Source organism: Mastigoproctus giganteus, chromosome 12 (genome assembly GCF_048544385.1).
Source record: "Mastigoproctus giganteus isolate SK-2022 chromosome 12, ASM4854438v1, whole genome shotgun sequence".
In the NCBI taxonomy this organism is placed as follows: Eukaryota; Metazoa; Arthropoda; class Arachnida; order Uropygi; family Thelyphonidae; genus Mastigoproctus; species Mastigoproctus giganteus.
The window spans coordinates 19,722,756-19,736,380 of NC_143586.1; the positions used below are offsets into that span (position 1 = coordinate 19,722,756).

General features: G+C 36.0%; 1 protein-coding gene across 1 annotated transcript in view; it reads right to left on the reverse strand.

Annotated features, from left to right (window-relative positions):
* Positions 1-13,289, reverse strand: part of Prp8 (pre-mRNA processing factor 8) — a 247,399-nt gene extending 234,110 nt beyond the window's left edge. Inside the window, exons 1-2 of the mRNA XM_090386973.1 lie at positions 13,168-13,289; positions 3,920-4,206 (exon numbers count right to left, since the gene is read on the reverse strand). Coding sequence (XP_090243099.1) covers positions 3,920-4,178 — 259 coding nt within the window. The 5' untranslated portion in view covers positions 4,179-4,206; positions 13,168-13,289. The remainder of the gene's footprint in view (positions 1-3,919; positions 4,207-13,167) is intronic.
* Between the last annotated feature and the right edge of the window lie 336 nt (positions 13,290-13,625).

A 13,625-nucleotide genomic window follows, 5' to 3' on the forward strand; every position in this document is an offset into this window, starting at 1 on the left:
TAGGAAAACAAAATATAATTATAAGGAATGTACAAAGAGGAAGTATAACTGTCCTTCATACCAATAAACTAACATTTTTTTTTTCCTGTTATAATTAATGGAATCATGCTGTCAATGAATTTATTGAATTGATTTCAATCATAAATATTAAACTTTGACAAAATAAAAAAAAAACAATAATAATAATGATGATGACAATGTACAGGACCAAACTAAACACCAAGTAGCTGGAATGATTTTAAATGAATTTTGAAATGAATATTTGCTGATTAGATGAGTTAGAAAAGTGATAGCTTGGGGGAGGGAAGACACAGCCTAACAGATTAACAATATCCACAGACAGAGGTGAAAGTGATTCTTGCATTGCTTCCATTGGAGAACAAGCAGCAGCCTTGAAAGCAAGGTGCTGGGGATTTAAAGGACTGCTGGGAGCCAATCATGAAACAAATAAATACACGAGTCGTGTTAGGGTAACTAACAGTAAGAACAGGTGCATGTATACTCATATGTACACCAATGCTAGGAGCATGGTAAATAAATTCAACGAATCTGAAGTGCAGGTGAAGGATCAAAGGCAGATATTGTTGGGATATCAGACAGATATAAGAAATGCAGAATTTGAATCTTGAGTACTGCATGCAGGTCTGGAGGCCTCATTTTAGAAAGTATGTTGAGCTACTGGAACGAGTACAGAGAATGACAATGAAATTGGTGAGGGAAACAAAGGGGTGCTCTTACCAAGAAATGCTTCAGTTCTGCAAATTAACAGCAACAAAGTAACAATGGATTCCATCTAAACAGCTGTGTACTGTGACACTGTAGCAGACACCAGGATCAACAGAACAGAAACTGAACACCAGCAGAAGAAGAAGAAATGCAAAAACAAGGAACCACCTGCATGGAAACAAAGGATTCAGCAGAAGATAGAAAAGCTAAGCATGGCCAACAAACCCAATACCAATGGGGAGAACAGAAGAAGCTGGTCAGAAAAGTGAAGAGTATCCTCAAGAAGGACAACAACACACCCAAGACTAAGAATCAGAGGATAGAAGAATATTAGACAACCTGAAGCAAAGCCCTTTTGCACTCAGCAAGATACTCACCCAGATAAAAACAAATCAAAGGATCTTCGAAGAAAAACTAAAGCGCCTTCTAAAAGAGGAGGGAAAAGAGCCCAGAGGAAGATAAACAAACTAATCTTCAATGAAAAGCTTTCTACAGAAGTATTGGATGGAGGGGGAGGGGGGGAGAAGGTAACAGACCATTAACCAGAAGACAATTGAAGAGTTCTGTGCAGTGAAGATACAACAATCAAGCCCCCTGGATAGAACTAGAACAGAAAAAAAAAAACCAATAACATATGCGAGATGACAGAATGGAAGATTCACAAAGAATAAGTACAACAGGTGATCAAGAAATCCCACAACTGGCAAACTCCAGGAATAGATAACATCCACAACTACTGGTAAAAGAAATCAACTGCATGCACACATGCACCTAGCAGAGCAATTCACCCAGATTATAAGTCACCCAAAGACAATCCCCAAGGCTCTTACTTTAGGAATTACCTACCTGAAGACTAAAGAAAAAGATAACAGAAACAGGGCAAAGCAAAGCCTAATCACCTGATCCCCAACAATGTACTAGATCCTAATCACATACATAGCCAAGAAGATATCAGATCACTCAGAGAGCCATAACAACATGGCTAAATAGCAGAAGGGATGCGATCAGATAAGCAAAGGATGTAAAAATCATTTGACTATCAATGCTGCAGTCATGGAGCAAGCCTAGAAGTAGCACCATAATCTGTACACAGTCTGACAACTACTACAAGGCCTTTGACTTCAGGCCACACAGCTGGTTGACAGAAACACTGAAGATCTATAAAGTTAACCAGACAGTGACAAACTTCCTAGAAGCAACCATAGCAAAATGGAGGACCACCGTCAATATTGGGAACATCACAACCAAACGTATCCCCATCAGAACAGGAATCTTCCAGGGAAATGCCCTGAGCTCACTGTGGTTGTCTAAGACTCGACCAACAATATCAGCAAGTATGGATATATCCTTAAAGAAGGGAGAAGGAATCTGCTACCTGATGCATTTAGCTTTATGCAGCAACCAAGAAGCAACACCCAACAGCTACTCTGAATCACCAAAGAGTTCAGCACTGACATCAGGATGGAATTCAGACTAGACAAATGCATGACCCATTAACTGCATTGGGGAAACCAGTTGGCCAAAAACTACCACCTGAAGACCAGTAAAGAGATTAAAGTCATGACAGCAGGAGAGACATACAAATCCCTGGAGATGATGCAAGCTGAACAGCTAGAACACATGGAGATCAAGGTCCATCTGACTGAGAAATACCATCAGACACCCAAAAGCCAGCCAAAAGCAAAGGTAAACCAAAGGAACACAGTTAAAGTCACAAACACCTATGCAGTCCATACTCTTTCAGGGATCATTGAGTGAACCAACACCGAGCTGGGGGAGATCATGAGAAGGGCCAGGACAAATGATGACATAGAGCTGTCAACATCATTCAATGGGCAGCTGTGAAGAGACTGTCCATAATCCGGAAAGAAGTTTGACAGAGCTCATCAAACACCAGAAAAAAAAGGGGGGGGGGCCAATCCACCAGGTCATAAGGAATATAAAGAAGTAGCACATTCCACTCAACCTCAATAAAGAGATTCCACCCACCCAGATGGAAGAAACTAAGACAGAAAGACAGGTAAAGAAGGCATTCCATGGCAGGCACTACAATGACCTCCATCAAGATTACACAGGTAAGAAGGCTCCCAACACATGGCTCACCAGCAGGATGCTCTTTTAAGACTGAAGCATTCATGCTTGCCATCCAAGACCAGGTAATCAACACAGAAAACACATCAAGAACCCCGTAGTGACATATGTTGATGATGCCACCTTGCCCAGAAACAATCAAGCACAACATCACAAGATGCAGAGGTGATCACTCAGATGGAGTACACTCACAGACATGACCAGGTTTCCAGAAAAATACATCAGAAGCAAGTGAAAAAATACCAGCTGATTATATTTTCTTTAATCAATTGGTATTTTTAATCAACTGGTATTTACAAGAATGAACCTTAGGCAGTACTAGAGACCCCTACCCACAAGCTGCACTGAAGCCATGCAATAAGAATGTACAAGGTGATCCCACACAACAGGCAATCCTCACTGATGAGAAGGAAAAGATTACCTCCATGATTGACATAGCATGCCCAACACCAACAACCTCCAGAAAACCTACATGGAAATTATCAGGAAGTACACACACACACACACCTTAGACAGAGAGTCAAGGAGATATAACACATGAAACAAGTAATGACCAACCCGATCAGTGTTTCACCCACCAACATAGTGCAGCAATAGGCCTCCCAGAGAACAACTATAAGGTACTCCAGAAAGCCACAATCCTGAACACCTGTAGGATAGTCAGAGAGTTCAACCAACAATAATAACAATAGCCGTACATAACAACTGCCCCATACACCTTGTACCAGAATCCACACTGCAGGAATGGGAGAACCAATAAGGAGAAAAAAGAAAATAATCACAGTAAAAATAAAAGAATTTTTGTAATATTTTTCAAGATGTTTCATGTTTTCTTTAAGAAATTCAAGCTCTGATAATGTTAGTGAAACCTTAGCACAAATGATATAGATTTTGAATGTGGGCTGTTTTAAGGCTCACAGGTTTGATTTCAATGCTAACGTGTCCATTGAAGAATTATATATAAGATTCTGTAAAAGTAACAAAAGTGGCAACAGTGCTATACTTTTTAACCAGTTATAACAATTTCACTGAACTCTAAAACTGTTCAACAATAACTATCCATACAATCTTATATACAATATAAACTTCTATACAATCTTACCTTTTTCCTGAAGCTTTTCTACACTTAAATACTCGGGTGGCTTTGGCTGCTGTTGTTGCTGCTGCTGCTGCTGCTGTTGCTGTTGTTGATGCTGATGTTGTTGTTGGAGTTGTTGCTGTTGAAGCTGGGCTTGAACCTGAGCTTGAACTTGCGCATGAGCCTGAGCCTGAGCAGCTAACTGTGCAGCAGCAACAGCCTGCTGCTGAGCTAACATGCCCATCATGTAGGGCTGGCCAAGCATGAAGGGTGGTAAGGCCATTTTTGACTTATTTTCTGTATAAATCCCACTACAGGGGGAAAAAAAAGAAAAAGTATATTTTATGTTCATAGTTCACTTTATGCATAATTATAAAAATGTCAAAAATCTCTCCAAAGTATTACATATGTGTAAGGTAGTCACACATATTACAATTAAATAGGCTTTAAGCATTACTACAAATCAGCTACATCTTTATTATTTTAATTAGTAAGGATTAATTACATATTTTAGTTACAATAGCTATAGAAACTTATGTTATAAGTCAGATGGATTTCAAAAACTCTCAAAAACAAAAAAAAAAAAAACTTTGATATCCACCGTAGCTTCTTTAAGCCAAATTAAAAACAAGTAATATAAAAAAAAATTTTTAAAGTCAATTCCTACTTAGGTCAACAAAGAAAAATTTTATTTTATTACTTTTTATTAAATAATTACAATTAATATAAATATGTATATACATATGAAAGAATCACAATATTAAGTGGCAAAATAGAAAGCGAATTTCCTTGCAATTTTCCATTTTCCTTTCTATATATGGTGTTGGACTATTATTTTTATTCACATGTTTCATTTTCCATTTTGTTCCCTCCTTGACTCAGACTAGAACCCAGAATGAAAAAAGAATCTGAAAAAGAAATTTTTTTCCAGCGATCTACACGCTTCGCCACTGACGGTATTTATTCCTAAATTTATATCCTGCTAAATATCTAATATAAGAGAAATTTTTTTCTCCCATATAAAACTAAAATTAATTAATTAAATAATATTTGAAAAAACTGTATTAACATCAAGTGTCATCCACTACAAGTTTAAAAAAATGTATTTGAACTTGAGTGGATGAATAACAAAAATTTATCAAAAAATTATTGATTTTCGCAAGAATTGAACTCGCATTCTTCACCTTCACGTGAAAAATACTGAAATCCTTGCATTTTACCGATTGAGCTACTGCCTGTTGATTTCAATTTTATTCCTAAATTTATATCCTGCTAAATATCTTATATAAGAGAAATTTTTTTTCTCCCATATAAAACTAAAATTAATTAATTAAATTTAATTAATGAATTAATATTTGAAAAAACTGTATTAACATCAAGTGTCATCCACTACAAGTTTAAAAAAAATTATTTGAACTTGAGTGGATGAATAAAAAGTATTTTATTAACGATTGAAAATTTGAACAAGATATATAAATATACAGGGTGTTTCAGTTAAACGTTTCAGAACTTCTAAGAGGGGTAGGGTACATCCTGACAACTCGAAATCATATAGCAATGTGGGGTCGGAAATGCTTTCCTGAAGCAGTGTTGTACACAGAAGCACCATAAAGAAAAGAGACTGTAAGTGAGAAATCGTTTTAATAATACATGAAAAGAAGCAAAAGGTACATGGATTACCGTAGGTACATGGATTATCAAGTAGATAGGTCTAACCGGACCTATCTACTTGATCTTTCTGCAGCAAGTATTGCCACAACTTTTGAGAGATGAACAGATTTCTGCATCGACGCAACAGACAATGTGGTTCCAACACGATGGAGCCCCTGTCCATTATAGCGGAGATGTTCGTAACTACCTGGATGTCACATTTGGTAAACAGTGGATCGGACGTGGTGGTCCCGTGCGTTGGCCTGCTCGGTCACCCGACCTATCATGTCTTGATTTTTATTTCTGGGGTCATATGAAATCGCTAGTTTATGACACCCCTGTTGACAATGCTGAGGAGCTGGTTGCAAGAATCGCAGTAGCTGCCGAAGAAATTCGAAATTCGCCTGGAGCATTCCAGAATGTTCGGATGTCCATGCATCGGAGATGTGAGGCGTGCATTGTAGCCCGTGGAAGAAACTTCGAACACTTACTTTAATCCATGTACCTTTTGAAACGATTTCTGACTTACGGTCTCTTTTCTTTTTATGGTGCTTCTGTGTACAACACCGCTTCAGGAAAGCATTTCCGACCCCACATTGCTATATGATTTCGAGTTGTCAGGATGTACCCTACCCCTCTTAGAAGTTCTGAAACGTTTAACTGAAACACCCTGTATATAGGGAGAGTGTGAACTAATAGTAGGAATTGAATAAAGCATTAAAAGCCAAATAAAGCATTATTTCAAAATTAGTATGCTTGTTTGTTTGTTTATTTGGTTTTTAGGAGCATTAGCAACTAAAGCCATATTGCTCCGGGGATATGCAGTAGTCATTCCCTGACCTTTCCGCATCCTCCATATTTGGTGATCACGGGCTCGAACCCCGGTCTAATCAAGAAGCGTGTGCTATGCACTACTGCTCCTGCCCAACTGGCTATGGAGGCGCCAATTAGTATGCAATGCTTCAGATCCACACTCTCTCTCTTTCAGTCACATAGCTCCCTGAGGAGCTATTGCGGCCACCAACAAATTCCTCCAACTGCATTGATCATATGCTCTATGAGTGGCATCGCAAAGTGTCATACCCAGAAGTTCACTGATCCCATCCTTCCAACTAGTTGCAGATCTTCCACTGCACCTCTTCTACCCCTCGATTTTTCCTTCCATTATATTTTTCAACAGAAAGTTTTCCCTTCTTACCATATGACCAAAAAACTTCAGTTTTCTTTTGTTGATGCTATGAAGAAGAATTTTAGGCCTGCCAATTTTATTCAATATACATTCATTTGTTCTTCGATCCAAGTAAGAAATACACAGTATTCTCCTGTAATACCACATTTCAAATGCCTCAATTTTCTTCCTATCAACTCTTTTCAGATTACATCCTTCACATCCATAAGTAGCAACTGGAAAAATTAATAAATCAATGATACTCAGTTATCTTCAGGGGAGGATCATGATCTCTCCATAATTTTATCAGATCAGCGACCAACATTTTAGCAATTTCCTGTCGTCTCTTTACATCATTTGAGCAGTCACTATTTTTATTTATTCTTGACCCTAAGTAATCAAATTCTCATCAGCTTCTTCGATATCTTGCCCATTAACCTTCACTTCACTGGAACCGAGATTATCACCAATCACCATAATTTTAGTTTTACACACATTCAGAAACAATCCTTTTTTTTCTTACTTGATTCACATACTCTCCTCAGAGTTTCTTTAAGATGATCCTTAGAATTGCAAATTAGCACAGTATCATCTGCATATTGAAGGTTGCTTATCTTCAGTCCTCCAATTTTGATGCCAGTCTCTAAACCTTCCCAAGCTTTAAGCATGATATCTTCAGCATAAAGATTAAAAAAGTGAGGTGACAAAATACAGTCCTGCCTGACACCATTACCTATTGTGAAAAAGTCCATGTTTCCCATGTTGGTTCTCACAGTTCCTTCCTATTCCTGGTATAATAGCTTAATTATGTGGATTAGGAAACCCATATTAGTCATCGTTTCCCATAGTTTCTCATATTGAACACAATCAAATGCTTTTGCATAATCTATAAAACACAAAACGTCTGGAACATTGAATTCTTTGCATCTTTTGATAATGAGTCATAGACTCATTATCAAATCTAATCTAATCTCTGGTTCCTCTACCCCTTCTGAAATCTGCTTGCTCTTCTGGCAATTCTTCATCAAGTTTTCTTGAGATTCTGTTTAATATGATTTTAAGAAGAATCTTGCTAGAGTGAGAAATTAGGCTAATAGTCCTGCAATTTGAGCAAATTTTCAATCTCCCTTTTTTGGTAAGGGAATTTCTTTAACTTTCGATTGATATAATCCTGTTTGTCCTGGCTTAAATGGTGCTTGATGACTTTGCTTAGTTCCTGATACTCTTCCTGATATGATTATTATTATTATTTCTGAATAACGATGCTAAATTAAGCATATGATTTATATACGTATATGGAATGCTCCCATAGCGGTGTGGCACTACATAGTGCCACACTGCTATGACAGCATAAACTTGAAGAACAAAAATGGAAGTTTTAAGACAGAAAAAGAATTCAGTATCAGACCCTCTACTGCATTTTCACTTTGCAATGGGTATGGTAAATTAACACTGTTATGCAAAAAAATAAAATAAAATAGAGGACAATGTGTGATGATGAATATCAGTACAGGTAATTGCTTTTTCTAATTTTTCTTAAAAGAAATAAATATTCAGACTTTAGAAAGAATATACAATAAATTGGTTAATGTATGTAGTACATTTCAGGCACATTAGATTATAACAATAATTAATGATTTATAACAAAAAATAAATTAATTAATAACTAAAAGGTAACAACTTTTATGGGCAAAGCAAGAAAATTTTGTTTCTGCACATTGTCCATTCATTCCTTCAACCAGTGCATGGCAAAAACAACATCCAATGCTTCAGTTACAATATGATATCTGGAAAGCCTATGTGATATGTATGTAAAAAAATAAATAATTACAGGGCTTCTATTGGTCTCATTTTAATAAAATTTGGAATGCTCAGCAAATCTTTCTAAAAGATCTAAATATAAAATTTCATGAACATCCATCCACGGGGAGTTGAGAGCATTTGCATGTAATAAAACTGGGAGTGTTATTACATGCAAACAGACAGACAAAGAAATGATTTTCAAATTTCTACTGATCTAATTTCAAGAAAATCCATCCAGTAAGACTCAAGTTATTACAGGGGTCAGACAAAGAAATAACTGTTGGATTTCTATTGATTCGATTTTAATAAAATTTAGGATGGCTCTACAATTCATTTTTCTAAAGATCTAAATATAAAATTTCACAAAATCCCATCCAGTGAGAATCAAGATATTACATGAGGAGGAAAAAATAAATAATTGCCTGATTTTAATGAAGTTTGGAATGGCTCAACAGATCTTTTTAAAAGGCCCATATAAAAATTTCATGAAGGTCCATCTGCTGGGAATCAAGTTTCTACATGCAGATGGATACAATGAAGACAATAGGTGCATTATGCATATATGCCAATGCAACTAAAAAGAAGAAATGGGACAAAAAACAAAAGAGGCCCCTAGTTCTTGATTTCAAGAACTAGGGGCCTCTTTTGGTTTTTTTACTCCAGAAAAATTCTCATAAAGCATTCACTCAATTAGCAGTGAAAAGTGTCAGAATTAGTAATCAAATTCACATAATGAAATAAGGTTCTACCCAAATAATGCACGAAAGATGAATTTTTGTATTAATAAAGGGAAAACCTTAAATGTTAAAAACAAAAATTTACATATTAATATCTGTCGAGTAACAAATAAAGTAATAAATAATACTTATTATGTATTATTTTATAAATTAACTGGTTGGCATCAATTTCCTCCCTGAAATTTTTGTACGAAATGCAGGCACTCCCCGACTTACACAAATTTTTGCCAACCGGTGCAAACTTTAAAAAAGGAAAAAAAAAAAAAGAAAAAAAAAACGTCGTGGAAATGTATTTTGCATCCCAAAAGAAATAGAGGACTCGACTAGGATGGCAAAAATACATAGGCTGTGTAACTCCATAAGCTAAGTGCCTTAAAAAAACGTACATACAACATTCATTGTGTATACTGTATATTGTAATTCATCTGTTTTAAATGAAATGCTGAATGCAATGCTCCTGTCCCTCCACATCATATCTCTCTTCGAGGATTGGTTTAAGTGCTGCTTCATTCCCGAGGTTGAAAATATTGCAAAGACAACAGCATTCCTTTCAAGATTTTGCTTCTGGACATTCTACGTACATAGATGTAATAAAACTAGATGATTTCAAGGTTAAAAATTCAGATCTTGGGTACCACTCCATTCTTCAACTAAAAGTCAGGAAGAAGGCAGTGATTGGCAGGTGCCAATCACTGTTTTCCCTTGCCCCCGTCCTCCTAGGTTGACATGCCTAAGGTGTTTATCCCCCCATCCTGTTTTAAAATCAGGAACTCGTTTTCCGATTTTAAAAGTTGGAGGGGGGTTAAAAACAACCTACCTAAGCTAAGCACCCCCTCCTCAATGACACAAATCAATCAGAAACAAAATGCATTCATAATAATCACCCAATCACAGAACTCAACCGTACAATCACTCTGTTTTACTACCACGCTCACTGCACAGAGATAAGGTGGTACCTAAATAATAGATTTTAGCTGATTTCAATTCAACATGAGAGTTATATTTCTACTGCCAAACATGACTTCACTCATCAAACCTATGGATCAGGGTGCTATTTTGAATTTCAAAGCATACTATTTACGCACAACATTTGCTCAGGCACTGTCTGCAGTAGACGGTAAGAAAAATTTGACGTTAAGACTTTTGGAAATATTACAATATTTATCACCCCATCTTAAACATTAATAAGGCCCAAGCAGAAATTACTAAAAGTTGTTTTAATAGCATATAGAAGAAAATATGCCCATGGCACATAAAAGGTTCTGAATAATTTGAAAAAGACAAATCATATGAAGAGGTTACAGATATTGTAAAGCTTACAGAGCTACTTCAGTTGGAGGCTGATGTCAATGACATGGAGGAGATATTAGAGGAAGAAGAGAAGGAATTATCTAACGAAGAACTTATTGACTTGCAAGCATCGATAGTGAGAGAAGAAAATGCTGACGAGACTCAAGATGAACCAAAAGAGGAGCTGTGACACTTCATCACAAAAGAGATGGCAATGGCATTTCGTGAAATTGCATCAGCACTGGCAAGTCTTGAGAAGATAGATTCTAGCAGCAAACAATTCTTAAAAGTTAAAAGAGGGGTGAATGATATGCTTGCTACAAAGAAAAGAAAAAAACCACCATCCAGTCATGCATTAATATATTAATTCGTAAGGTTGAGCAACCAACCCCTTCTGCTCCCAGGCCTTGATCAACGCTCTGCCAATGCCATCTATCTTGTGCTTCTCATATTATTTTTGATTACAATGTGTTTGTACTGGCACTTGTCTTAATCTTTTTATTGTGCATTTCAAAGCACATTTTTGTGATTTTTCCTGCATGTGACATAAAAGAATTGAATAAATAATTCTATTTACATGTTCATTGAACATTTCTTTTTTGCTTAAATCAAATTCAACATGCACAGCTGCAAATGCTGCATAAGCATTTAAGAAAATTCTGACTTTAAAATTTGACTTGCGTAAAGTTCTGCGGAACGCAACCTTTACGTAAGTCAGGGTTGCTGCATGTTCAAAAAAAATTTCTCATCACCCTCAGTTTTCAAATATCGTAGGTTAATGACCAAAAACCAAAACCTGTTGTTAAAGCTTCATTTCCTATATTCCCATTTAGACTTTTTTCTGAACTTGAAAGTAGTCTCCGATAAACAAGGAGAAAGGTTTCACCAAGATATTTCTCAAATGATAAAAAAAAAGATAGCAGGGAAAATGGAGTGCAAATATGTTGGCAGACTACTTTTGGAATCTCGTATGAGAGACACCAATGGACAATTATAAAAAACAAAAAAGGATAAAGTAAATGTTTCATTAGATAAACATTTCTGTAAATAGAATAAGGTTAGCAGACCCATTATTCAATATTTAGTACTGTATTAACATTTTCTTAAAAAATGGGTAATGTTTTTTCTAGAAACTTAATTTTTGACATTAATCCCTTCTCCCTTAAAATTGGTGGATGTTACAACAATATGGTTGCCATAATTGAATTCAGCAATGTCAAATCTGCAAGAATCACCCTGAATTTTATAAGGAGCAGAAAAAAATTTTTTTTTTGTCGACCAATTCTGATTGACAGCTCAGTCCAAAAGTGTTCACTTTTAGTAACGAATTCCAGACTTTTACTTTTCAACTATTACAAATTTTTGGAATGCTGTTATTTCTCAACATTTTGAAAATTACAGCATATTGAATAGGCTCTTTCAAATTTCATATTGAATAGGCTCTTTCAAATTGAATAGGCCGTGTTCACTCTTTTAGTAACGAATTCCAGACTTTTACTTTTCAACCATTACAAATTTTTGGAATGTTGTTATTTCTCAACATTTTGAAAATTACAGCATATTGAATAGGCTCTTTCAAATATAGGTGGCAGCAAACGTTAAACAAAGTGAGTTAAGTAAATGATGATGGTATTCTACCATGTACAACACACAAACAGACACACACGAGGGCAAACTTAAATTTAAAAACATATGTCTGCAGGACTGCTGCATGAGAATTTGCTTTCCGCCAGAGTGTAACTGATTGCTGGAACAAACTACCATCTGGTATTGTGAAAGGGTATAGTCTGAATAAATTTAAAGAAGAATTAGAACATACCATTATCAGTGAGGATGCACAGATGAGGTTGTTTTTTTTTTTTTTTTGGACTGATCCTGCATGATTTGTCACTACTACTAATAATAATTTGTTTTCCTGCATTGTCACTACTAATAACATACAAGCAAACTGGTGTAGACCACTGTAATGTATGCATTATTCTAAAACAATAAATAAATAGCACTACTGTTAATCGTCTAAAAACGAATATGGTTTGGTGATAATTAATACAGAGTTTGTAACATGACTGGGTATGCTACGTGGGCCCAACTGCTTATTCCATGGATATGATATCATTGCAATTGTTTAGTAGTGTAGAAATAGGGAAGAAGAGGGGGATACGAATCAGAACTATCTGTCCAAGGGGAAATTACAGATTTGTTTCTTCGTTCTGATCGCGTCCGTTGGGAGGGGGTTTAGCCTTTACAGTACACATTCCGATTGATCATTACGAGTAGCAGTGATTGACAAGCCTAGCCCGCTATGGTTAGTCTTAGTTAGGGTGTTTATCCACACCCCCGTGCCGATGTTTTAAAATCGGAAAACGAGTTTCCGATTTTAATTAAAACAGCGGCAAGAGGGCATAAACAACCCAGACATATCAGTCACTGCTAGTCGCAACGATCAATCGGAAGTGGTAACAGTTTGTAAAGCCTAAACCTGAATTCCTACGTACGACAATTAATAAAAGTATCTCAATATTTATTAATTTAAATCGCCTCTCCTAAAGACCATAACAAGACAAAAAAGCAAGGTGTTATAAAAGTATATCTAATATACTAGATAACTAATGGGCATTACTCACCTAAGATTTCATTTTTCGTTACAAAAGAGGTCAAAATACACACAGCTAGAAAATCTCAACACAAACAGAAAAGCACAATAACTATAGTAAACGACAAACAACGATACATCAATCAACTTGTGAATTTGGAAACTCGGCAATAACTACTAGGGGAAAATTGACGCCAGGGCAAGCTCTTTCGCAGAAAACACGTTTGTAAAATAAGCCTAATATAGCCCAACTTTACAAAACATCTTTTACAACATGAATATTATGACTGCCGTTGAATGCTATTTAAAGGCATAATTATAATTATTTGTGTTGTGAACTATACTTGAAGATTCTTCTAAACGTAAATTAGCCTCATAACCCCAAATTTCTACGCGACAGTCAGTTAAGATTTCTACTGTATTTGCAGATACTAAAATTTACACAGTGATCACAGAATTAACACAACCTTTTAATACAGTGTTGAGCCA